At 41.5% G+C, this 27,875-nt stretch overlaps 1 protein-coding gene across 6 annotated transcripts; it reads right to left on the bottom strand.

The window, feature by feature from the left end:
- Positions 1-324: 324 nt before the first annotated feature.
- On the bottom strand, positions 325-27,875 carry atp8b2 (ATPase phospholipid transporting 8B2). 6 transcript variants are annotated; one of them, XM_044209322.1, is made up of 31 exons: positions 27,646-27,875; positions 25,610-25,730; positions 24,529-25,099; positions 18,990-19,048; positions 18,733-18,846; positions 17,819-17,917; positions 17,576-17,637; positions 17,320-17,392; positions 16,858-16,928; positions 16,676-16,755; positions 15,986-16,144; positions 15,814-15,902; positions 15,398-15,594; positions 14,200-14,320; positions 13,680-13,767; positions 13,243-13,277; positions 12,988-13,147; positions 12,483-12,671; positions 11,502-11,617; positions 11,018-11,182; positions 10,504-10,615; positions 9,705-9,810; positions 8,570-8,816; positions 8,157-8,340; positions 6,122-6,345; positions 5,924-6,007; positions 4,909-5,154; positions 4,637-4,775; positions 3,819-3,949; positions 1,950-2,561; positions 325-1,871 (listed from the first exon to the last, which is right to left on the bottom strand). In XM_044209322.1, exons 3-31 carry the CDS (start codon positions 24,551-24,553, stop codon positions 1,782-1,784), a joined length of 4,077 nt encoding a protein of 1,358 aa, XP_044065257.1. In that variant the 5' UTR covers positions 24,554-25,099; positions 25,610-25,730; positions 27,646-27,875; the 3' UTR covers positions 325-1,781. The 6 variants fall into 6 exon arrangements, with proteins under 6 accessions (XP_044065257.1, XP_044065260.1, XP_044065261.1 ...); XM_044209325.1 differs by lacking the exon at positions 25,610-25,730 and having other exon boundaries at positions 24,529-24,643; positions 24,799-25,099; XM_044209326.1 differs by lacking the exon at positions 25,610-25,730 and having other exon boundaries at positions 24,529-24,643; positions 24,974-25,099.

Genomic DNA, 27,875 nt, shown 5'->3' with positions numbered 1-27,875 from the left:
GTCTTAATGAGTTTTATTTTTGTTGTTATTTTAATTTTATTGCAAAATTTAAAAAATAATCGTATTGCTTTTGATTTGGACACAACTCAAAATATCTCTTTCTGTTTGTGTTCACCTTGACCTTTAGAAAGTGGGGTACACCATGATAAACTAGAAGACTAAAGGGTGCTTTTGCCACAGAACTGTTTTTTTGGTTCAACTTAAAATGTCAAAAAAGTTGACAGCTGTTTTTCACTTTACCTCATTTCACGCTCCACCACAGCTTAGTCAGTTCTAGGTTACAATTTCATTTCTACTTGAAATAACATTTGCATGGACACAGTATGTTTCTCTAGTGTGAAAGAGAGACGAGATGTTTATTGACCACCATTCAACAGCTCCATATTCCACCCTAAGAGCTGACCCATGCTTAAACAATTCATGGGGCCAGATGCTGTACAGTACATTCATTTTCCAGATCATGTTAGCTTTCTGTTGTGTTTTCAGTCGAAGAGCTGCTTTGTTGAAGACTGTAGAACTGGCACAGATCCAAAAGCGGGTTTGTATCGTTCCTCTGGTTACCCTACTTAATTATTATCTCACCCCAATCCGGGTCACGGTTCAGTATTTGACAATTTGCAACACAGATGGGATGCTGTACTTGATCGATGGATTAGGAACCAGAAAGAGTTTAGAGGACTAATATTTTGGCATTGTTAAGGCATGATTATCCCCAAACACCTTCAAACTTTATTCATTGACAAATAAAAAATCACTTTACTGAAGTGTACAGTATACAGTATGAACTGTTCTCACAAAATGACAACACGTATGATTGAAGATTCGATAAACCACCTTTAAATGTCCATTTCTGCCTTTTTGGTTTGCACTTTGCCCAGGTCTAACCTAAAGTAAGCCAGTGGCAGTTTGTCTGTTTTTCAGACTGTGGTGGTACGAGACATTACATCAGCGGTACATTAACATGATCTGGCCTTTTGTCAGACCCCCCCCCCCAAAAAAAAACTTGCAAAGAGGAGAAAAAGCACTGAGAGCTTGCTTTAAGGTGCAACTCAACTAGGCCATTATAAAACACATCAATATGATGCAAAAAAAGAAAGGAAAACATGTAAGTTAGAGGTATAACAACAAGTAACAAGTAAGAAAACAGATCAGTGAGAGAAAAGGGACACAAGTCTTGCAACAGTCTTGCAGTGTTCTGTAACTTAAAGTACCGTTCTCACTGAGAACTATAGAGAACACAGAGGCTTGAGGATATTTTTTGACAAAAACACTTTTACAGATAATAATGCCTGCACTTCATTGGTTGAAAGTTATTCTGCTCATTCATTCAACCAATTGTTGATTTGGTTAGAGAGATGCTGTGTGACTTGGTTGTGAGTGAGGAAGTGGAAACATTCGTTTAGATCATTAATACTAAGTGATCTTGGCATTTGTTTATACACCAGTTCCTTTGCTTCAGTTATATATGGTAAATGATGTTCTATCAGTAATTCATGAACACAGTTATCATATGCCGTGAGAACGAGTATATCACCATTAAATCCCAATTCATATTTGGCGTGATCCATGTCATTAGGATGTGCCACTTCTTTCCTATGATTTTTTATTTATTTGATTTATTCTAGAAGTTTTAGTTGGGAAACAGAGAGAAGAGTATCGTGTGGGTAACAGTCTGTGTGCTCACAGTGTCTCTCCAGCAAAGCACACAACACATGCTGTATGTGTGTGCAAACGTGATGGACAACAGTGAACAAGTTATTCCTCCATTTATTCTAAATGTTTCACTCAATGTGGCTGGTTTCCTCGGCAACAGAGGGCGGGCCTGGGCTGTTGGATGCAGTGGCACGAGCCTTCCAGCCAAACAGAGCTTCCTATTGGAGAGAGGAAGAGTTTACCGTTAGTACAGCTTAAACATAACACGACATGAATGGGAAATAATAGCGACTCACCTGCACAGTCCCCAGCGTGATCGTCCAGCCTCCAGGTGAGTCTCCCCCATGAGACCTCACTGCTGTGAGGGTGAGGACGCCAGCATTGAGGGCCTGGGCTGAACCTTGAGGTGCAGCTGCTTCTGAAGCTGGTGCTAAAGCTGGCGGGGTTTGTGTGCATGAAGTGAGAGCAGTCTGTGTCATTTGGCCTGGCGCTGTGGCTGTTTCCTCCTCAATGGGTGTATCTTGTGAGCCGCCCAGAACAGAGGAGGAGGAGTTTGAGAGCGGCGGAACTGACCCAGAGACAAAACTGGGCGCTGGGCTACACTCCCCGGAGGCGCTGGGAGGAGTGTGAGTGTGAGTATGCTTCTTCCTGCGGAGTGTGTCAATCCAGCTGGAGCTATGTCTAGAGGCAAAGTTGGCCAGGGCCAGCGATGAGAGCCTCATGTTCTTCCCTGAGGTGATCAGCTCTCCAAATCCCTCCTGGTGGGCAAAGGCGTAGCCTGACCTTCTGGAACCGCCACGAGCGCCCAGACGGCCCTCTGACACACTGCCTACCCCACGCCAGGCACTTCCCACGCTACGACCTACCGGCTTTCGCTTCTTCTGCCGCATCAGCTGAGTGTAGCGCACCTGGAGAAGGAACAGGGGAAAAGAAGAGGGACATTATGACTATATTCAGTAACGTGATATTGTTGTTAGTTTATCACAGTCTGTTTGAAAGAAAGTTTCTGAACTAGATGGATTGTTATACTAGATTCTGTGACCAAAAAATGAAAAGCTGATTCATGGTAAAACACATTCACTTTTCAACCTTAACGGACAAAGTGCTTTACAATTTGCCTCTCGTTCACCCATTCAAACACACACTCACACACCAATGGTGGTGGGTTTATTTGGTTGCTTTATACACCAGAAGTAACAGCACAAAATAAGAGACTATTACAGAAGGGTAAAAGCGTCAAGTTGTAGTTTTACCGGGGGTTATCTGGGTAATTTTTCTTTGGTGGACCCCCCAGGAAGTCACTGCAACTGGCCAAGAAACAGTCTGGTACATAACCCTTCGTAGACCTGCAACTTGTTGTTTTTACACTTCAGTTTTTGTATGGGTTAAACAAACCAGATAGGGGTTAATTCGTGAGTTTCAGAGGTGCTGTTATCTTCAGACTGAGCTGTTTTGCCCTGTTTCCTTGTGTTAAGCTAAGCTAATGAGCATCCTAAAATGGAGAATTATTCATTTAAGGTTGCTAAATTATTTTATTTTTCCATTGACAACTTTCTTTTTTGCTCTTTTGGCACTTTGAATTTTGTTTTCTGTGCTATTTTTAGTTATTGTAGGTCCTGCACATATATACTGTATAACTATGCACTTCAGTTGTTGATCAAACTTTCTTTGCCATTTCTCATCCAAACTCAAAACTTTTTGTACTTTACAACTCAAACTTATTCCCAGTGTAGAAACCAGTAATAGTAACTGTAGAGAAACTACAAACAAATCAAAAAAGGAACTTCTTCACACCACCCTGACAGACCCAGTGACTTCAGTTGGACGCCCAGCTAGCTTGAGACACACTAACGGGCAAGGCCACACAGAGAGCTTATATTCATGTACTAAAAGCAACTTGTAACTTGTGTCATTAGGGTACGCTGATTAAGTCAATATTTGCAGAGCTTTTGCAGTGAATGAGACCACTGACAGTAAGCAACTCATCATCAAACACACGCACACACACACACACACACACACTCAGATGAACTGTTTGTACGCGTGCAGTTAATCATTGGCTGAGACCAGTTTCAGACTGACCTGGTGGGACACTGACACATGTTGCAATGAAGACGATTGACACATCAGTGTTAGAAACTTTGTGTTTATGTGTGTTTTCTCACCGTGTCTGAGAGCTGAGGTTTGAGGTCCACCTTGAGGAAGCGGAATGCCAAAACTGGAACTATGCATATTGCTGTTGCCAGTGCAATAGTTAACCACACAACTGGTTGCAATAGTGTGCTCTGGGCACTACCTGTACTCACAAACACACATTACACATACACCAACATGAGCAACTATATTTGAGGAATTTATAGCATTTCACACTGTAAACACATGGATATTAGACATCTTTACATAATGGTCTTACTGGTGGTGTGAAATGATTTCAGCAGGTGAATACAGTAAACATGACGATATTATTTGGGTCAACCAATTCCTGACTTACGTGTATGTGTGCAGGCTATGTGTTTACAAACGTGTGAGTGGGCAGATCATAGAGCCCAACCAATATACTAGCCAATAATATTGTCAGATTTTGGCTAATCACATGTATAATAGAAGGTAGCAGTGCACAAATGTTTAATTGGCTGCATTTTTATGTGTATTTTATCTTATTTTACCTGATTCAATCTTAACATACTTTTCTTGTGCTTGCTTTATATACTTACTATAGTTATTTCGATTAATGTAATTTCAATTAAACTTTACTGTTCAAAATTACTATCATATTTTCTTTTTCTGTCATATTTGATAATACAGGTTTATTGTTATTTCTAAAATATTCTGCCTCAGTGCAATCTATCAGTTTTTTAAAAATCAGATTTGTTTTTCACTCTGAAATACCTATATTGATATTGATACAAAAATCCAGTATTGGTCAGGCTCTAGTGTGTGTTTGTGTGTGTGACAGACAAATAAAGAGAACAGGGGGACTGACCTACAAAGTGGAACTGATTGGGAAAGATCCTGAAGAGGGTCTGACTGTGCAGAGCGAACATGATGGTGAAGTAGGAGCCCAGAGAGCCCCACACACACACATGGTTGATAACTGTCCAGAAGCCTGTGTCAAGAGCGATCTACATAATCATACACAGACACATGCAAACAACAGCAGAGGTGCACAGTTAATAGCAATGATGGAAAAGACAGTAGTTAAATATAGAGGTTGCCAGTTGTGGGGAAAGCTAATACCACTCTGGCCTCACTCACCTGTACGCTGACCACAATGACTAGGGCTGTTGCCGTGGTGACCGCGAACGTCTGGTAGTCAGCGAGGGGCACTCCGGTGCTCTGAGTCGCGTCGGACAGGATAGCACAGGGGACAAAAAACAGCACCACTGATGTGTAGATGCCCTGGGCGATGCAGATGAAGAATTCTCTCTTGTTGAAGAGGAGGTTGAGCTGTCCAGGCTCATACAGTTTAGGATACTCCAGACTCCTCTGGTCAGGAACATCCTACAGTAAGAAGAAGTGAGGAGCTGCATTTACTAAAATAACACTACCCTGCTATGTACTACAGAAATTCTCTGGAATTGTTATTTTTCATGAAAAAATAAAAATAATTACTTAATAGTCAGTAAATACAGCATGAGTCTACAGGCATGCTAGCTGCTGTGTGAGGCACAATGGTGCTTTGAGCTAAATGCTAACGTCAGCATGCTAACATACTCACAATGACAAAGCTAATATGCTGATGTTTAGCAGGTATGATGTGTACCATGTTTGCCATTTTAGCTTAGCGTGTTAGCATGCTAAAATTTGCTAATTGTCACTAAGCACAACGTACAGCTGAGGCTGATAGGAATGTCATTTGTTTGCAATTATTTGGTCGTAAACCAAAGTATTGGACAAATTAAAAGCTCGACCTGATGATGCCACTAGATGAGAAGCCGAGGGATCATCAAAGATATTAACGTTACAATTCATCCTGAATGTCTGTACAAAATGTCATGGCAATCCATTCAATAGTTTGAGACATTTCACTCAAAACCACAAATGTCAAGCTTAATGTGGATCACCAAAGTCAGTAGGCTTCATCCTCTAGGGACCATGAATCTCTGTACCAAATATCATGGTAATCTATGTAATAGTTGAGATATTTCAGTATGGACCAAAGTGGTGTGGAGACTTCACCAACATTCATGTGGTTCTTCAATTTCATGGAAAGAACACAGCAAGCACAGTACGCATGTGAGCTCTATGCATAGTTATAATTTTAACAGACCTGGTCAAATATCCCCATGGCCAGCACAGGGAGGGAGGTGTACACAATGTTGTAGAGAGTGATGAAGTACTGATCATACACCGTCTACAAGGGAGAGGAGATGGACACACAAACACAGACAAAGTGAAAATCATGATTACAGTTTCCTAACCCCTGATTGTTGATGTAAATATGTCCTCATGACCTCCTCTCTCTGACCTGTGCAGAGAAGCCACAGAAGAAGCCGAACCAGAAGTGCACCATGGTGAAGGCAAAGTTCTTATAGAAGAAGTAGCAGAGGAAACGGCACATGCGCAGGTAGGACCAGCGGCCGTGCACCAGCAGGAGGCGCTGCAGGAAGCGGAACTGGGAGAAGGAGTAGTCACTGGCCAGCACGGCCTGGATCCCCTCCTGACCTGAGATACCAACTCCGATATGAGCACCTGGAGGAGTGGAGAGAGATGGACACAGAGAGAAAGAGAGAGTCAAATAATGCTGGCTATAGTTGGAATAATTGGACTTTTATTTTTTGCTTTCTTATAGGGTTTTTGATATGGAATTGTCTCATTAATGTTAGAAATAAAGAGAAGAAAGCATTTTAACTCATGTAGATAAAATAGTACCATGTTCTAATAAGGCACCCTTTATAAAGTGTTTATAAGTTGTAACTAATGTCTTTATTAACAGAAAATAATCATTTATCTAAATTTCAACGCAGTTTACCAGTGTTTCCAGTCTTTATGCTAAGCTAAGCTAACTGGCTGCTGGCAGTAGCTTCATATTTGCTCTACAGAAATGAGAGAGGTATCAATCTTCTCATCTAAGTCTCGGTAAGAAAGCGAATAAGCATAATTCCCAAAATGTCGAACTATTCCTTTAATAAGAACAACTTTTTCCAGGTTGGGAAAAATTTTGTTGGCTGTTATGAATGTTAGTAAGTTATTAATAAAATGTGATGGATCTACCTTTCTAATAAGCAGTCAATGCTGCAGTTACAAAAGTTATTAAAGTAATTACACAAAGGGTAACAGGTTTCTCACTGCCCAATAAGCAACAGCAAAAGTTAGTCAGTTGTTTGCAATTATGAATGTTTTTGACAGGTTAGTCAGGTTTTTGACAACTGTCCATCAAGTCTAGAGCTATAAATGTTAATAAGTTGTTAATACATGGATTTTGGACTTGATGCACTGCAACCCGTTTTCAGAAGATAAGAGGTAAAACAGTCAATTGGAAGTTCCTGAAGAACTAAAGAGCTAGCTAGAACTCAAAGTAAGTGCTTCCTTCAGCAGGATAAATACCAGCCAGAGAATGTTTTAACAAGCTAGCAACCTAAAATTTGTTCCTATTAATTGCCATTGCCAAAAGTCATCTATATACAGTATTAATAAATGATCTATTATCATGCCATATCAAATAGAGGTACAGATAAAACAAATGCCTCAAAGCATAAATCACAGGATGCGAACCAACCCCACCCATCACTGCTGCATTGACATCATGTTCATATGACATACATACACAGATAAACACACAAGGTGATGCAACACTTACAAAACACAGAATATTGCCAACATACTTTAAAAAGCAGAACATTGGGTTAGTGGCTTAACTCCTTAACATACAGTTTTCCCTGTTCCTTTGTTGCTGTTAAGCAGCTTTAAGGTAAGGTATGGTTTAAAGTATCATTCTGTATCACCTTGTTCCAACTCTTAATGAAGCTATGTGCTGTATGCACAAGTGAAATATTGAAACACAAGATTCCATGTTTTTTATGGTTGCACCATTTCATCAAGTGGAAATATTCTGGATGTCTTGTTTATCATTTTATTCACATTTCCCCAAAGTTCAGCCTGACATATTTGGTATGTTTAGAAACTTTGGGATTTCCACTAGAATGAAAAATAAAGTTCTGTGGGTTTGAACAACGTTTATCTGCACAGCGTAATGACCTGTGGGTCAGTAGGGTTTAAAAGGACATTCACCACATTGAAGACACTAAGAAACCTGTTCCTAACTTGATGAGGACATCACATTTACTGTAACACACATTTCTACACAGCCTTCATCACTACTAGTAACATAAACAACTTCTACTAGATTTCTGCTGAGAATTTCCATTGCCTAAGGGTTGACACTGACACGCACATGGCTAAAACTCTACTTCTCTTTTTGTCTTTCCTTTCCATCTCAAAAATAATCCACTTCCTCCTCTCCTTCGTGCCATGCTCTACGTATTGATCTGCTCACAACTCACTTTTGATCATGCTAACGTCGTTAGCTCCATCTCCTATAGCCAGAGTGACAGCCTTCTTGTGTTTCTTGATGAGCTCAACCACCTGAGCTTTTTGCAGCGGGGTGACTCTGCAGCAGATCACTGCTTTGCACGCACACGCTGTCGACACAAACTCCGTCTCCATGTCTGCTTCTAGTGCATGGGCCTATCAAAGAACAGCAAGAGAGAGTCGAAAAGTTTAAGGTTAATGTTAAGGGGTCAGAGTTGCAGCTGTGGAAATGGAAAGAATGCAAATATGGTTTGTTGACGCAAATAACATATTTCTGGCAACTCACTATTTCCTGACAGTTGACAGTTTAATTCTTCATGGCTCTTACTGGTTTTGTATATGTGAATGCATACAGTATGTGAGTGTGGGATCGTGTTATTCATACCAGACTGTGACCGTTGATTACAAGGGCAAACTCTCCAGAGATGTTGTCCATGAGGTTGGAGGGAGGTGGAGGAGGCGGAGGTGGGCACTGCAGCTGTTTCCCTCCTCCTCCTCCTCCTGTACCATCTCCTTCTTGTCCTTCTCTGAACCCGTTACCCATGAAACATGCCTCTCCCCATCCCTCCATCGCCTCCTCCTTCCCTCCATCTCTGGTTCGTGACAGCTCGATCATCCTTTCCCTTGCCCTCCTAGAGAGGAAGAAAAACAAACTGGACATCAACAGGGCTCGTCTACATCATAAAGACAGAAGCAAAACACAACAAGACTATACAGAGGAGAAAATAGGAGAGATGAAAGCGGAATGGAAGAGGAGGAAAACAGACACAGCTGAGAAAACAAATCAAAGAAGAGATAAAAATAGGATGGTAGCAAAACTGAAAAAGAGTAGGTTGATGTCAGGGGTATCAGGGAGGAAAGTGACTGTGGTGACCCTGATGCTATTGCTGATGTTTGCTGCAGTATATAGAATTAGCCACAAGAGCATCAATCAACACTGTGAGAAATATCCATTTTATATTAGTCACTGAGTTTATTATGGAGTCAAAAAATCATATGTTTTATGAAGAGAAACTTGTTTCAATGAAATACTCAAACAAGGCAGGATGGTGCAGATTGTTGCAGTAGTATCAATAATGACATCGTCATTGACAAGACAGAATCTTTGACATAAACTGGTTTTACACTAGAGATTGTAGACTTTTTCATTTCTTGAAAGAAATTATAAATTTAGCACTCAATGAACTGACTTTTTAAAATTGACACTTTTTGGAGGAAGCAGCACATTTGTATGGTTGTGCATTTAGATACTTGTCAGTAGCTTGTGTTGATTTAACTATAGTGGCTAAATCAAAGTGTGAGTTAAGCTCTGGATATTGTTCAGTAATTCTTGTACAGAACACTGTGCTACCACACGTACTAACTCCAGTCATGCATACACTTCTTAGTTTCTATTTAACCAACACCCGCCTTTTGTCATTGTTGTTCAGTGTGGATCCCACAGTGTAGAGAAACAGAGACACCAGACAACCGGGGAGAAAGATGGACATGCAGCCATCCAGACAGACAGAAAGACTGACCTGAGCTCCTGCCGTACGCTCTGGACAGTGTGTCCACTGATGATGAACACTTCTGTCATATCGTCTTTCAGCATCTTGCAGGAGTAACCTATATTGACAGCCGTCTCTATGTGAGAGAAAGGGAGAGGGTTACTGGAGTGTGGTTAAGCATTTCAGCTGAACATATTGGAGATGCATGAGGAAGGGTTAGGGTGCCACATTGAGAGCTCAGAAGGATCAAAAGTTGAGCTGAAGATTTTTATCTTTATTCATATGTGAAAAAAGCGAAACTTTCTCTTACAGTGACAGCACACATTTAAAACCACCTGCAATGGTAGAACTCATTTGCTGTAGGTGCCCTAATAAAGGTTAGCAACATATAGAAAATCATTTTCATTTTGCCCACAATTCCCCTGAATTTCCGGTGTGTTTGCGGTAGATTTGTTCACAGTGTAAACAGTGTCAGCGTTTAAAGTGTTCTTAGCTTAGCTTATTGTTTTGTCCAAGGAACACAATCTTGATATTGCTTTTCTGCTTCTCAGTGGGTGACAGTTTGGAGATCACTATAGGACACATGTAAAACAAATGTCAAGATATATGCTGGTTAAATTAAAGAAGAATTTCAATGATCCATCTCTAGCACTGCACAAGGGAATCTGTAGGTTTGCCTGGTTTTATGTTGATCATTCGGGTGAATTTCAGGTGTGTTCGTGGTAGATTTGTTCACAGTGCAAACAAGAGTATTGGAGTGCATTGTCAATGTTGCAGACAGTACGCTCGCGGCTGCAGAGTAGCTGGCGCAAAAGTGTGTGCGTCTCACCCTGCTTGTCTCCAGTGAGAACCCAGATCTTAATGTTAGCCAGAGAGAGGACAGCGATGGTCTCTGGGACGCCTTCCTGCAACTTGTCCTCTATAGCTGAGGCACCAAGGAGCTAGCCATACAGGCAGGCAGACAGACAGAAACACACACACACACAAATTCCAGTTCATCATACCGGCAGGAAACATAATTTCTATGTTATGACTTGAAATGGCTTACAACCAATTCCACTTTCAATTCAGTTAAACAACATCCTGCATTGAGAGGATCTGACAGTGTTTACATACAGTAAAAGAAAGGAATTTCCCCACACCAAGTACAGTCTGGACAATATGTCCAACTAAACCTAAGTTCCCTATTTTATAGTGCTATTTTTGTTGTTTGCGGAAAGCGTTCTGGATAAATTGTGTAAGAAATAAATGGCTTGATGTTCCAGTAAAAGACTCGTCAGACTAGCACTGTAAGGAAACAACAAAACACATGGATGCACACACTGAGACCATAAGTCACTAACCATCATGTCTTGTTCTATCTCCTCATAAGCGGCTGCCAGTCGGTCCTCTCTGCAGTTGGTGGCCTTGTCAGCGCAGCGGTGGCTCTCTGACCATGCCTCCCACTCGTCCTCTGACAGGTCTCTGTAGGCCAGCGCCAGCGTCCGCAAACCATCTGCTGCATACTCCTAGAGCCAAATATATATACCCACACATGTACGAACATAGACATATAAACACATTACGACATGAGGACACACATGAGTAGAAACAAGGTCCGGTAGGTTGTTGGTACTCAATTCCACTATCACTGGTTCCGAATTTAGGCCACAAAAAAGGTCAGTGTCTGCCTCATGTCAAGGTGATATACATGATATGATCAGGAAAAAGTAGATGCTGAGTAAAGGCTTAAGATGTTACAGCTGTTTTCAAGTTTGGAGACACTAGATGGCAGTACAGCTCCATCCAGCCATCCAAGAGTTAATGTGCTTGTGTGTGTTTACTCACATTGAGGTGGTCTGAGGTGATATTCATCAGCTCCTGGTTACAGGGGTGGAGTCTCTCTAGCAGGACAGTGTCAGCGCCTTTACAGTACAGACGGATCCTGCCCTCTTGGTTACGCACTGAAAATGAATAACAGGAGTGTAATGACAAAATACTCCAATGAATCCATACAACTCTTCCATCACCTTCAAATAACAAGACTCCTCTTTCTCAGCTTCAACAAATGACATTCATACATACAAATGACATTCATACATACATTCATACATTCATGTCTGAATATCGTTTGGCACTGATGTACGAGTGTGTGCTCAGTGCCTCATGGTCTCGCTGCTCTGTTGCTAGACCAAAGTTGTTGATAAGGCAAGTATGATTTATGACCAGTGATTTCTAGGAATTTTCCCAGCACCTTACAAGAAGACCAATCACAGGTACACACAGTGAAATATCTCACTGAGGGATAAAATGCAAACATGACTAATGGACTTTCTGCTGTCAGTTTGTAGGCGTGTGGATCATGATTTAAATACATGTTTGTGATTAAAACATAAAAAGCTCAACTTATCATTTAAGTCCACTGCAATGAAGCCCACAAAAGAAGAGTGTAAATAGTCTAAGATCCCAGATCGGTTTAAAGTGATTTTCACCAGAATTTTATGTCCCTGTACACCCACACACGCATTGTGTTGTCTGCTGCAACAAGGGGCTCATCACTGTAGTCTATAATAAGTAAGGTTGCCTTTTAACAAGTGAAAATTATTCAGGCAATAGTAAATTAAGGGAAAAATGGGGAGAATACACGCATTATGCATTTAGAGTCCCTCTAAATATGTGACAATGGTTTAACTACAGAGTCGTTACATTGCAGATAATATTTGTAAAATCTAATTTCATCCAGATAAAATTTAAAATAAATACCAATACATTTCCAGAGTTTTTTCCTTTTTTGTAAATTGTAAACTGAAAATGAAGACCCCTGCACACCTATAACAGACATCCTCTTGCGTATGTTGTTGAAGTCCAGTATGGCGAGCAGAGTGTAGGTGACAGGTCGTCCCATCTCTGTGGTGGTTATCGTCCCAGGTGTTCGGGAGCGAAACACAAAACCAAAGTTTCGAGCTGCTGTCACTAGAGCGCCCTCGTCTGGAGACTGAGCCTTATATACCAGCTCTCCTGGTTAGACAGATTAGATTCAACTTTATTGTAATTACACATGTACAAGTACAAGGTAACGAAATGCAGTTTAGGTCTAACCAGAAGTGCAATAAGCAAGTGCGGGGTATAAAGTATGTGCATAAATGCAGGATTGAGCAATATCAAGAAAATATTTTACAAGTGGTACTATGGGCATTATATACAAATGGCATTACTATAAACAGATAAGATAATAATAAATAATGGACAATAAATAAAGGACAGATGGTGAGTTGGTGTCAATGTTCGCTGGCATTCAACCACCCAGATTCCCCTCTCCCCTTCTCTTGCTCACCCTCGCTCTTCTCCTCACTCATGACAGTGTGACAGAGGGAGAGCAGGCGGAAAAACTCGTGAGTGTGTGAGTCTCCCACTTTCACTGATTCCAGCAGGGTGTCGTCATAGAAACGGAAGTCCGGGTCCGCCAGGGGGTTGAAGGGAGTGAAGTCCAATCTCTGAAGATAAATGGAGAGTCAGGGACTCCATTAACACATGTATGTGTATGGATGCGTGTGATTGTGTTTTAGTTAAAAGAAAATTGGCTCCTTACCTTCAGCTGAGGTCTCAACGGGTCTGTTACTTCACCTGATAGTAACACAAACAGATATGTAAGATTTTTTTGTGTATTTTTTGTACGCGTGTGTGTGCATGGTGATTGAGCACAAGTTTACACTCGGTGGCCACTTTATTAGGTACACCGGTACAATCTAATGTAATCCAGTACAACTGTTCTGCCATTATGTCTGTTTTCATGAGGCCTGCAATGGTTTTTGTTGACACTGTCATGGAGGTGTAAATTAAATGATATGTTTTAGCACTGAGGTCATAATGGTCGTGTTGTACTGGACTGTATCATATTTAGAGGTGATTCTAATATTCTGTCCCCCTCATGCATATAAATAGGGAGAACAAAATAGACTGTAACTAATAAAGTGGCCACTAAGTGTTGATGTGTGTGTGTGTGTGTGTGCATGCGTGCGCACTTACCGTAAGTCTGTCCATTGATGGAGCACTTATTGAAGCTCATGATGTTCTGAGTGAGAGTTCCAGTCTTGTCACTGAAGATGTATTCAACCTAAAGGAAACACTTTAAATGGTAACACTAAATCTAAAATTACACAAACAAAGTCCTTTCAAAAGTCCATTGTAAAATGATTGTAACTCTAAAAGCAAGATGGTGGGGAACTTTTGACGGCTTATACTAAACACTAATTATAGCCCAAGAGAGTGATATATTCTTCAGACCAATCTGTGAAGACTACTAGTCTCTGAGATTCCTTTTAGTCTGCAGGTGCATTTCATTTGTGCAGTAAGACACAAGTGGTTCCATCATTCAGTTACTCCAGAATGTATTGAAAAATGAATATAAATGCATTTTAAAAAGAATTTAAGATTAATTAACTAAGCAAAAGAAACTAGACTGGATGAATGTAGGATGAATGGATGGGCAGAATAGACAATCAATAAACATGCATGACATATCATATCACACACTGTATATGCCCACCTGGCCCAGTTCCTCATTCAGAGTGGTGGTCCTGGCCTCAGCTGCTGTGTTGCACTGTGAGCAGAACATCTGCTGGTCCCAGTTAATGAAGTAGCTGTGCCCCAGCCTGATCACCTCCACACTGATACACATACAGGTGAGAGAGGGACATGGTTACAATAACAGCAGAGTAAAAGTCATCTAACTCAGTGCCAATTAAGGTTCTCTAACACTGCACCTTGACAACAGAGACCGAGGATACCAACATATTCATCAGTTAGTTCTTTATATTAGCCTGTAGTGGCACACATAGCTATTAGTCACACACCCACACTCTAGTCAGGGAGCAGTGAATGTAAACATTTTAAGTCTAGCAGATCAGGGGTGCAGGGACTACAGTGTGGTTTGGAAATGTTGGAGCAGGCTTCATCTGCTGCTCTCTTACCTGAGAGGGAATCTCTGCAGAGAACATATACAAACAGTGTCAAACAAAGCTTAATGTCTAATATAGGCAAGAATGTGATATAGGCAACAGTGTAATACACTTTTTAGGTCCCCTTTACACCTTGACATTTAAGTTGCCCTACACTGAAAAGTGTGTCTTGCTTATTGTTTCTCACTTGAATGTTAATCCTTCACTGTGCAGAATGACGTATGTGCAGTGACATTAGAAGAATGTTCTGCGCTCACCTTAAATCTCAGTTTAAGATGTGCACATAAAAGCAGATTTTTTTGACATCATCGCTCGTCAATATGCAACTAAAGCGAGTATCTTACATTCTCAGTGCACAAACACTGAGAATGTACTTTTCAGTGAAGCAGGAGACATCTTGCATCCAGCAGTTAAACTTTCGAAATTAAAAATATTTGCAGAATATTTAGAATATATGTCTTAAAACATGTCTGGAGGGAATCTTTAACATTCACTTCGTATCCACATTGTATCTAGATATGAGGTTGTACAATATGCTTTTTTTTTTAAACTTTTACTTTTTTGTGTAAAGTGACAAATGCGTAACTTGTATTTATTGTCAGGATTGTATATATAGTTGAGTACTGGACTCAAAGAAATAAATGTCAAGATTAGATATATAGTTGTTGCATGTGGACTACATATGATACGATCAGCGTGGTCATGTTTGGTCCATTTACATTTGTAAATGTAATGCCAGGTGTACATGGGGTCACAATAATAAGTTGGTGTAAACAACCTCCTCACCTGACATACAGAGAGATAGGCACCACGGTGTTGAGAATGATGACGTAGGACCAGAAAGAGAGGAAGGCAGAAAACAGGAAGTTGTCTACAGGAGGGTCCCAGGGCAGATAACTCTGGAACAGGGAGCCCACCTCTCTCTCCCACACTGCGTTACCCACAGCCAGGATCACACCCATACACACCAGGAAGCCAAAGATCTGACAGAAACACACAGATGGAGAAACATTACAGAGAGAGTAAGCAAGAGTGAAGTGTCTAAATGATAACTTACATTTGGCTCTCTGGTCCATTGAGCCCAAATTAGGAGAGTATACATTATTAGAGGAGATATATGAAACTAGATTCAAGCCACTGAGATCAAGTCTTGAAATAGTTACTGTATGAGCCATGAAAGTGAGAGGTTTGCGGTGTCCTACCCAGAGGACCAGAGTGTTCATCAGACGATCGATGCTTGTACGCTTAAACTTGGTGCGACCGCTGTTCTGCATTAGCTTGGTATCTGGGCCTGGGACAAACACAGGGACAGTTACACCCGTTACACACATCGCATGCATACTTTCACACACAAATATACACAGACACACAGACCTGCGAAGATGACCAGGCCGTAGCAGGCCTCCGTGTTGCGGAGGACACATCCTCGTAGCAGCATGTTCTGGTTGGTCAAGGTGTATTTCTTGTCTCGCCAGTACAGAGTCCCACAGAAACGATCCAGCTTGTTGTTGGGGGGCTCACACACAACCTCACCTTCACACACAGGATAGCAAGGACAAGCACATACAAATCTAAATAAGATATAACATAGATGTCCATCAAATCCAATTACAGTATTAGGTTCATTTTTATAGCTGTATGATATAGTGTTGAATTAATCATCCCATTGATATCATGCAGCTGTCACTCACATAAGGCCGAAACACACACCTTTTGTAAGTTGATATGAGGCAAAGTGTGGGTTGATTTGCTGCAGTAATGCATTTTCCAGAGCAGGTGAGGAGTGTGTGTGGGCGCGCTGTGCTGACACAAAAGTCTTTTGTTGTGTGTGCTCGTGGGCGGGTGATGATAGGCTGTTGTTCAATAGCGGCAGAGGAGGGCAGAGAGTGTGTGCGTGCATGTTTTGTGTGTATTTTGTTGTTCATGTGCAAGGGTGTGAAAATGGATAAGGTTTGTGTAAACGCTCAGGAGCAGACAGAAAACTGTTGACCTTTATGTTATGGTGAAAGGAAGATGAACCAAACCAGGAATCGTGAGAAGAAGACGAGTTTTCTCAAACCTCACCGTCGAACGAAGCCAAGTTGTTTTGGTCTCCGAGTTCAGATGTCACTGAGACAGACTGACGCACCTTCATATTGGTCTCTCTGCAAGATAATATAACACAGCGATTTAGATGTAGTGTCCTGTTGCTTCTGCAGACTGTGAGGTACAGTGAGTCGATGGGAAGGTGTGGTGTGTTTTCTGACCCGTCCAGCTCGGCTGTCTCGATGTAACAGAGCCCGTGAGGTTCACTGCTGGACAACAGGAGCAGGTCAGCCTGAAAATAGATACAATAGCTGAGGTTAGCATCCACTGCATGGTACAGACGGCACAGTGATGTTAAACATTTGTATTTGCATCTGCAAACTAGTTAGTCATTAACAACAGTAGCTAGCATCCCCTAATAAGGCACATATTGTACTGAAATCCATTTAGCATTACAGCATTTGGTCTACAATACAGTATAAATAGCCATCATGATAACACGCGCATCTAAAATGACGAGAGAGTTGCAGGCTGAACCCTGAACAGTCCACTGCTAGATAAAGTAGTTTTAATTAAAATGGGCCCTGCAAGACTACTCATCACAGTGTGTGTGTGTGTGTGTGTGTGTGTGTGTGTGTGTGGAAGTGTGATGATGTACATCACTGTATTGGACACACACTTACTGCCACAAACTGGTTGTTTTCCAGTTTAATGATATCACCCACTCGAACGTTCATCCACTTTTCATTCTGTAGCCTGAAACATCAAAACAGAGAGAAAAAGCAAAGAGAGAAAAGAGTTAGGAAATGTTTGTGGTTTAGGAAACCTTGGAAAAAAATGGATAAAACTTGAATAATTAATTGTATAATTAGCAGAGTTTGTTTAAGAAGCAACCACCCTGGTGAGTGCTTAGTTGCAATGACAAGACAAGAGACTCACGAGCCACGGATGAGGACCTGAGACTGGCGGTTGTTCACTTGGTTATCACTCTTGTGACGAAACTGCAGGAAACAAAGATCACCATGAGCTTTTCAAGAGCACCATATTTGAAAGGCCACTTGTTAGCACGCTACATTCAAAGTACTGTCTGCTAGAAATAATGAGTCCTGGTATTTCACTGTAATGTTGTTATCCTGCCATAAGCAAGACTGAGAGTATGTGGTGCGTAAAAAACATGCTCACATAGTCATCTGTGGCATCCTTTACTGCAGTGATGCTCAGCACCAGAGCTAAAGGCACGATGGTAGTGAACCAGGAGAGGGAGGAGATCTGAGGTATTAACTAGACAGAGACAGAGAGAAGGTTAATTTGCAAATTAGTTTGAATAGGGACACAAAGGCAGTGTGAGATTCAAAGACAGCTACATCTGACCCTAGCCACACAGCAGACCGTTGAGCTCCTTCAGAGCCTGAGTGCACCTGACCATAGCATACTGTGTGTTCAGGTGCTGGTAAGACGGTTCCAATAGGGCATGTAAACAGCAGTGACTTCACAAAACATAAAGTAGTGGACCGACATTGCCAACCCTAGAGCCATGCTGCTAGCATGGCAGTGTCACTTCAACAAATCCGTAGTAACAATGTTGAAAAGGTTGAACATCATAACTTTGAAACTTGGGATCCAAAACCTTTCTGCAACTTGTGACTCATTAACTGACTGTGGAAGGCTCATGTGAAATTGCTTGGTTGGATGTGTTTTATCCCATAAATCCAAGGTCACCACTGACTGTGCCCTGGACGTCCCTTGACTGCAGATAAAGTCAAGCTCACTAATTCTGTCTTTTATAAACAGCTTCTTATCACACACTCTCACAGAGTTGATTTTAGAGAAATAAATTGGATTTTGAATGTTTCTAGTGGCCATCTCCTAATATGTTTTACCTTCCCTGATATAATGATTTATTATCACCTATTAATTTGATGTCTCAAGCCAGCTATCACTTTCTGACACAGCTTGGTCCTTGAGAGATGTAAACCAGTAGCTCTTCAGCTTCTGACACTCCAGCTGCACTCTGCACACACAAAGAGTATATCTCTCTCTCCCTGTGCCATGCTTCCATCCCTCTTTTCCATCCCTCCGTCACCTCCTCTCCTCACCTGCAGTATGAGCAGGAAAAGGAAGTAGGTGTTGGCTACTTCCTGGAACTGTTCAAACAAGTTGACGGGTAGAAAGGTGATGATGTTGTACTTGGATGTCATAATGCAGTTACTCTGAATGGGGAGGAGGGAGAAAAAATAGAAAATTCTATGGACTCTCATAATACTTCAATTGAATTGTTACAAAGATTAAAATGTTCTTATCTTTTATGGCAGAGTCCATATTTTGGAACATGTGCAGAAGAAAACTCTCTTACCGCATATTGAAACTTTTCGTTGTACTCTCTGTCATTGGCTCGGACCCTTCTCTCCTCCTCTGCAGAAACACAAGACACGAAATGAGTCATAAAGGGATGTGATTACAACAAAGATATACAGAAAGCACCCAAACTGCTACATCTCTGTGTGTCAAAGTGCATAAAAGGACCAACTTTAATTCCTAAAGAGTCAATATCTGTACTGTCCTCTGGAGACCTGGACGGAGAAAGAGAGTGAAGGAGACAGACAGCAGGAGAAAAGTCCGCAATGTTTGTGCATTTATTTATAAATAATGGAAACTGGAGTGTATGCTGGAGGTTGTTTGAGTATTTATCAACATAGACAGAGTGTCAGACACAATAATTCTGTCTCACATACACACACAAAGGGACTAATAGGTAGACCAATTACCGATCTTTAATTAAATGCTGCCTTTGTCTCTTAATGACAAGATGTGCAATCTGGGCCAGATACGCAACACGTAACCACGGATGAGTGTGTGTACATCTGTATGAGTCAAAAGGAGTACTGGAACCCATTACAGGTAGTCACAAGATGAAACATTACATCCATTACACTATGTACAGACTTAAATCTATAGAGAATAAAAGTAAAACTTGTACCCCTTCCCTCCTGACCCTGCTCTTTATCCTCTTGCTGTTTTTAGATTTCTGTTTATGCTGATGCAAAGTATTTTGGGAGTTCCCCTCCTCCTCCACCAGGCCTGTCTCCTCTAATATTGATGAGACTGCTTTTTGGCCTGCTTTGCGCAGGGCTGTAGACAGTTCACATGCACGCACACACGCACAGATATAAAATTCAGGGCCAAAGCTTATGTTATGCACAGAGGTACTGTAGCTCTGAAACCACAATATACTCAACCCACTTTTGACTGATGACTGAGAGGCATTCAGGAACGGACATCATAGAACAGAGGCCATTGTCCCATAATTACATGCACACACATAAACAAAAACCTGTGGTTTCCTGTGTTTCTGCAAACCTGTCAGCCTGTACAGCTCACAACTTATAGTACATCTCTGTCTCTGCTGTATTCAGCTTCACCAAACAAACACAGGCCAATTAAAATAGATCCCAGAAAAGATCCCTTTGTTGTCTGGTTAAAAGACAGATTTGATGCAGCAGATGAGCTTGAGTTGACTACAGACCAGCTGAGCTGTTGTCACAGTGGATTTAGTAAAAAAACATAAATATCTTTCAGAGCTGTTCAGACCGTGAGTGGCAGGAGGATTCAGAAAAATAAGTTAAATATACCTATTAGCGAAAGTGTTTTAGGGCATCACTGGACTCCTATCTACTGTGTATGTTGTTAATTTGAGTGACGGCATGTTACAGCTATTAGACTTTGAGTGTATATAAAATTGCACCACATAAGAATCCAGCTCTGGGCTGATGGTATTTGATATGGCCTCTCTTCTAAACTCTGGTTAGTATAACAATATCAGATTTGTCTGATCGTGTAGGTGCACATCCTCCAACATCTATTCTGTTGAAACTCTTCCAATCCTGTCCCCCCCTCTTTCCTTTTCCCTCTGGCACTTCTCCCGTCTACCTGAAGGTCGTTACGTTGCTTTCTGGGGCAAGTGTTCACCGGAGAGATCTGTCTGACAGGCAGTGCCTAGGCTGCATTAACCCGCCAGGTAAGCACCAAGGCACGGAGGCTTCCCAGCATCTGATGTCAGGACCAGGCGGTGTCTGTCCCAGCCGCTGACCAACCCAACCTGAATGCACGAGCATCTTTAGAAAACTGCCCATTAAGTGTGTAATGTCTCTGACAGCTTCAAGGGCATTAGAAGCCCTGACGTAGACTAGATGCTAAACAGCAGTCTGTATAAATCCATAACGCTCCATTACTGAGAAACTTTCAGTTGCAGGCTTACTCTGCTGTGAGCATAAGGTTTCCATAAACAACTGAGACATAAATCCATCCATCCATCCATTTTCTACCGCTTGGTCCCGTTAGGGGTCGCGGGTGACTGGAGCCTATCCCAGTGACTTTGGGCCTTAGGCAGGGTGAGACATAAATATTGATTCAAACTAAAATACTTAATATCATGCTATCTTACACAGAATGACAAACTGTAGCCTAATCCAAAAGCACTTATTTTCTTTCATCCACCCTCCTGTCTCTTTAACACGCTTCACCCCATGGCTGGACATGTGAGGGCACGTGCCACAGCTCAGACTCCCCTTAAGTCTCCAACACAGTAAACGCAGATTGAAGTCAAAACAATGACGACGAAAGAGCGTAGTCAGTCAGAGCTTTCGGAAATGCTATTGTCCTTGCCATGACTAAACCTAAGTGAGGATCAGACCCTGTGCAGAAGTGATCATCACTCACTGCGGCTGATTTAATTAGATGAAAATGGGATAGTGGAATCGTCTGCAGTCGTGTGCGTGCACACACACACACACACACACACACACATACAGAGTGATCTAATTTTTTGGAAAACGATGCGAGTGACACAGTGACAGACTGATGGGCTGGAGGTCAAATGAAGGTGCACACCAAGTGTGATTTGTGATAGGCTAAGGAATAAGGATACAGACGAGGCAGTGCAGTGACAGCAGAGGCTGGCGCCTGGAAGATTGATCAGTGTCTCCAACAGCAGGGAAAAGGACAGCATCATACTTATTTACACAAAATTCAGATAAACTCAACAACCCACCCATGTAAACACAGATTCATAATCAGCACTAAAGATCAAGAAAAAGGCTAAGATTGAGGAATGACTCACATTAGACAGATCATCTCCCAATATTGGGACATAGGACTGAAGACAGAAAAAACAAACAAAAAAAACAAATGTGATACTGAGCCAAAAAAACTGGTTGGCAGTGAAAAAGTGCAGGCTTAACAGTAACTATTGAAGTATGAAGAATGACAGTTATTGTTATTTCCCTGTTATTAAATCTGCTGTTTGACAGTTGATGTCAGATGCTGATAAACAGAATGAGAAAGCTCAGTGATTACAGGACCAGCAGACAGAAAATGGTACAAAAGGCTGCAAAAAAGCAAATTAGGCCTGTTATGCGGACATTTAATATGATGAGGTAAACAGTGTACACATACATACACAAACACCAAGTACAAAATGGCGTGAGTGAGATGAAGAAGCAGGAATGAAACTTGGACTTCAGTTGGGATGAGGATGAGAAATGATGTTTATTTGAAAAACAGTGAGATGCCGTTTGTACAATCAACAACCTCCTGATGATGACGACAGTTAAGACTCTGGGACAAGAAAAAGCTCAGTTACAAACCGCAGCCTTAATGGTCACACAGACTCGTACCTGTCTGCCTCTTTTTCGATTTGGCTCCATTTAGTCCTTTCTGTTTCTTTCTTTGCAGGGGGAGAACGACTGGAAACCATTTCTCCGGGATGTCTGTCAGCACTGTCATCTTGACTTTTGCAAGAGTCACCGTCTAAATTCTCGAGCTGTGCGCTGTTTCAATGACAGATGATCGCCACATCTGACCGCCGCATCTCGGCAACGACGTGGGACTGAAGCTTCGGTCCCAGCTTCTTCACTAAAGTTGGATTAACCGCGCACCGTCCCATCCCTGCCTCTGTTGCCACCTCTCTCGCCTCCCCAAACACGTCACACACATGCAGCACTCACACACACTTGTGTCCATCCCTGGCTCTATTTTTTGCAAAAAGCTCAGTCAGCAACTTCAAGGTTAATCGGTCGCTGACTGCTTAAGAGTTTCCCTTCGGGTATCAATAAGTATTTCTGATTCTGAAGATGTATATTTATTATAAATATGAAATATGTTGATTGGAGTCTAATTTATACACATCCTAAACGCAAATCAGCGGTGTTTTATCAATTCTGCACGACAGCAGCCTCATCAGTCAACTGACGCACCCACGTGCAAAGTCTGCATCCTCAGCTTTAGTCTCATCCACAACATAAACACTGAAGGCATTACGTAACCGCATAGGCCCTGGTTTTGCTGGACGTTACCATGGCAACCGCCTCTGCAGGGATCTCGCAGCTGAGCAAGTGGCTGGATGAGGAAACTGGGTGGCCATTTTGGATCTACAAAGCATGAGCTGATTGGAGCACAGCTGAGGCGTTTAGAGCCAAAGTGGCTCGTGCAGTAGTCCAGTTTCCTGCGCGTTTCAAACGGAGAAGGTGCATTGCAGTGTGCAGGACCAGGCAGGTGCTGCGCGGCAAGCCTCGTGCAGATACAGTTAAGATCGCCGACCACACGTTTACACACACACACACACACACACACACACACACACACTTATGCATTCTCTGCATAAGAGGACAAAACTACCAAAAGGAGCTGCATGTGATGTTTCTAGATTGCATTTCCACCACTAGAGACATGGTTGAAAATATTCACTATGTTAAGTATTTCTCCAGAATAAATCAATTAATGTTGATGCATACATTTAAGAGTCAGAGCTGTAATTGCGTATATTAAGGTAATTATCCCATTTAGAGTAATGAAACTGACGAAACATATCTGAGGGACGTAAAGATGGGTAAGAGTGGAAGGCGTGCATTATCATGAATAGGATTCAAAATTCCATCCTCAGGGGCAAAAAACAAAAACGCTGAAACTACATGCTGTGTATCAGCCCAGTTCACACATCTTCAACATGCAAGGAATGATAACAGCATAGCATATAAAAAAATACAATCAAACGTCACGTTTAAGGTCCTGCAATGCATCCTTGAGACTATCTCTGAGATGTGATTTGACTTTTTCATGTAAAGTTTACACTCCAGTAACATAAACTTATTCCCCCAGTGTTTACATTTTGAATGAAACATGAGAGGCATTTGAAATATGGTGTGGCAGGTTAATGCTGTTATGTGTGATATCTTTTTCTTTTCAAAACTGAGGAAAAAGCAGTTACAGTAGTATCAGCAAAGAAAAAGGCTGCTCTATCTACAGTCTTTTCAGTAATCACCAGTGATAATACCATTTGTCTGGACATCTACCAATGTACGGTATATATTAGCCTATATAATATGTATAGTAGAAAAACTCATTTATTCTAAAAGTCTACAATGTGATGAAAGTGTTTCTGGCAACATATTGTTACTCTATGTGAATGAAATATGTGATTCACGCTTGTGCTCAGCGTGCTTTTCATGCATCCCCGAAGATTTGGACAATCAGATAAGAATCTTTCCTCCATACATCCTGTGTGCATTTATACCTGTATGTTAAAAGGACAGTTCACCCCAAAGTCAAAAATACATATTTTTCCTCTTACCTGTAGTGCTATTTATCCATCTAGATTGTTTTGGTGTGAGTTGCCGAGTTTTGGAGATATCCACCGCAGAGATGTCTGCCTTTCTTTCTCTAGATGGATAAATAGCAGTACAGGTAGGAGGAAAAATTTGTATTTTTGTATTTTCCCTTTAATGTGCTTAAGTGCTATCTGACTACACCAGGTAAAAGTAAAAGAGCTTTCCCACCAAAGAGATACTCCAATTACCTGAATGCACAAGTGATTAGTGTGGTGAGTGTCAGGTACTGACCTGGAGGAGGCCTCTTTCTGAACATCTCCACTCTGCCGGCGACTTTCTGCTATGGCCCATGGGATTATCTGCAGAGGGAAAGAAGAGGAGGGGAAGGACGCAGAAGAGAAGTAGCCTTAATTGTGAAGAGAAGCACAGAGAAGAGAGGAAATGAGGAGGACACAGAGGAGAGAAGAAGGTTGAAGTGGTTACAGAAGAGGGGGTGAAATGAGAATCATAAACAGATACTTTCTTCTGGTACAAAGTGTGATATTCTGAGAAAGTGCTCACCTTTTAAAAACCAAACAGTGAGCGCACTTGTATTCAAGTGATGCACTCTACTTACTGTCATGTCTTTTTTTTTGTTTCAGGGTGTGAAAAATGTGTATTTGCCTCACAGAGAGAAAGTGAAAATCAATCGGGCATTACAACCGCTACACAAGAGGACACACACACACACACACACCAGACCATCTCTGGTCTGTTAGAGCCATAATGAGGAAATGACATTCAGCCGAGAGCTGCATCTGTCTCTGTGGCACACAGTGTCTGGGGACTGGTGGCTTGGGCCAGATCCACTGTCAGTCTCCTCCTGCAGTGGATGAGAAAGAGTAATGGAGCGGTATTTTTCCTCTTCTCTCTTCTTCTCGTCTCACTTTCCCCTCTGCACTTGTCTCCTCTCTTTCTATTTATGCTGACCTGTTAATATTACACACCTCACTGCTTTCACTCACTGTGTTTTATCTCGGCTAAGTAACGGTGCGGAGAGGCAGAAAGATGAGAGATGAGGTTGCAGAGGTGAGGGGTTATACATCTTTGCCTCTGGCTTGTAGTGCATACTAGAAGGTACAAACAGTATGGCAGGCAGGGGCTCGAGGCAGCGAGCCTCAAATCAATACTCCTGAGAAAGAGCAGCTCTCTCGCCATGTGAGTTGTGCCGATCAGCTTTCAGCTACAGTTTCCAGCATAGTCTATTGCCCTGTCACACGCTCTTCTCTTTCATGCATGCTCTCTACTCACTTTCTACACTGTATACCACATCTTTATCAATCTAATACAGACTGTGGAATGCGAATGAGAGTTGTTTGCCATGTTCTCTCACCTCTCTTCAAGCTTACGAAATAAAGCATGGCAACTCAGGGAGTGAGAAACACCGAGGACTGAGCACCCTTCTCGGCCTCTGGGCAGAATTCCTTTCATCTCTCTCTCTCACTGGAGTCTGGCTGAAGTTTTAGAGGATTTGGACCAAAAAAATAAATAAAAATGAAATGTGTGGCTAAATTCAGTAACTCACATCTTAAACATTACAAAAAGCGTGCAATGCATATAATATTCCTGAGTGAGTTGGTGGGTCTGCAGTACACACTGGTGACTTCGGTTTATTTTAGAGTATTGTTAATCTCCTCAGATGAAAGCTAATATGCTGTAGAATAACTCTTGTTGTTGTACACCTCTTGAGCAGAAAAAATACATTCATAGGTTGATAGGCTGTATAACCTTCTTTGTGTGACGTGTGACGACCTAGGGGAATGGCCATAAGGCGGTCTTTCATTTTGTTTTGTTTTTTAATCATTCTACCCAGCATCTGCTGTGTTCAGCTTGGCATATGCTATACAGTACATTCTCTGTCTTCACATAATAATAAAGTTTGTTGATGGTAACCTCAGGATATTTTATAGGTTTGTTAATCTCCTCTACTATTGTATTTAAAAACAAATATTTTTCTATGATATCTGCATGACCGCCTATTAAAATACGCTACAAGATTACTGTGGGTCACTCTAGTTACAGAACACCAAACTGAAACATCAAAAGATTAGAATAACTCTTAACAAAGTCATTGTGTTATTGGCCTGCTCTGAAGGCAGGTTGTATATTTCTTGTGGGGAAATTACATTTGTAGATAGACTATATTCCCCTCCTGGTTTTGGCGTAGTCCATATAGTTCACACTCTACACATTCTCTTTCTTCACACAGAAATAAAGTGGGTTTAAGGTGACCTCAAAGTATTTTATAGGGTCCTCTCTGAATCCCAATAAAGCTTTTGTGATATCTGCATGACTAACATGATCCCCAAGATTAGACTACTATTGTGACTATCATAAGGAAGCCAACCAACTAAAACAACAAAAGACTAGAATAACACTAACAAAGTTACACCACTATGCACTTGGCCTGCTCTGAAGGCAGGCTGTGTATTTCTTGAGGAGTAATTCAATTCCAGAGTTTTTAATCTCCACTGATATACCATAATGGATACTAATATAGATTATTGTGGTATCTGTATAACATCCTGTTAAAATGAACTTTAGTTTCATAAGGAAGCAGAGAGCAACAGAAGACTAGACTAACTTTTCACAGGGTTCATTCAGCATGTAATTGGCCTGCTCAGAGGGCAGGTTGTATATTTCTTAAGTTACGGAGGAATTAAATTGTGTAGATAGGCTGATGTGTGTGGTACGATAATGAACATAAGGTGGTCTTTTTGTTTACTGCTGTTTTTTTTTAATAATCTGCTGAGCTCAGCTTGGTGTATGCTCTACACATTATCTGCCTTCAAATAATAATTGCAGTAAGTGAGCAGTTGCTACTCTCCTCTGGTATATTAATAAATAAGGATGTAGTTTTTGTGGTATCTGCATGACATCCTATTAAAATGAACTAAGACTGTGGGTCACTTTCATAAGGAAGCACAGAACAAAAGACAAGAACAACTCATAACAGAAAAAAGTCAAACCAGTATGTAATTGGCCTGCTGAAGGCAGGTTGCACATTTCTTAAGAAGAAATTGAATTACACACCATAAAGTCCATAGTTAGACATCCATTAGAGGAAATGCAGTGATGTCTGGGGTCACTACACAGTGACATGACTAACTTTCACTTTGACTATGTTACGACTAATTACAGGTTTAAAATCTCCTGAAACTAAGAACTGTATCTACTGTACGAACCGAGCTGCCTTAATGTAAATCACATTGTCTGGCGCAGTAATAAGAGCTGAACACTTCATAATGAAAACCGAGACACACATCAATACTTTCAGCTGATAAAGTCAGACTGCACAGCGCACTGGGCATACATGATGGGGGGCGGCTAACCACACACAGCTACACAACAGCAGAAACACAAACCTACCTTTTCAAGTTGGCGTTATTAACATGTTTCTGGTGGAGGCATCCTCGCTGCTCCTCGCGCCGAGGTCATGATGAGGTTTCGGGCTTAATTTGGACGAATTGGCTACTGAATTGATTAGATGCGGCCAGTGAGGTGGGAGGGTGAAGCAGGAACCCGGGATGCGCTGGAGACACCGTGTCGAGGTGAGGGAGGGTTTGGCTTCGGCTAGGGGAGAAGAGAGGAGGGAGGGA

Source organism: Siniperca chuatsi, linkage group LG9 (assembly GCF_020085105.1).
Source record: "Siniperca chuatsi isolate FFG_IHB_CAS linkage group LG9, ASM2008510v1, whole genome shotgun sequence".
In the NCBI taxonomy this organism is placed as follows: Eukaryota; Metazoa; Chordata; class Actinopteri; order Centrarchiformes; family Sinipercidae; genus Siniperca; species Siniperca chuatsi.
Note: the sequence above shows the minus strand (reverse complement) of the source record. Positions and strands in the feature narration are given on the sequence as shown.

Coding starts and splice junctions, on each gene's coding strand:
- atp8b2 (XM_044209321.1), bottom strand. CDS start 22,417: ATGACAGTGCTGACAGACATCCCGGAGAAATGGTTTCCAGTCGTTCTC. Junction 9,811..10,503: donor TCTCACTGGAGACAAGCAGG/GTGAGACGCACA, acceptor TCTCTCACATAG/AGACGGCTGTCAATATAGGT. Junction 1,872..1,949: donor TCACGCTGGGGACTGTGCAG/GTGAGTCGCTAT, acceptor TCTCTCCAATAG/GAAGCTCTGTTTGGCTGGAA.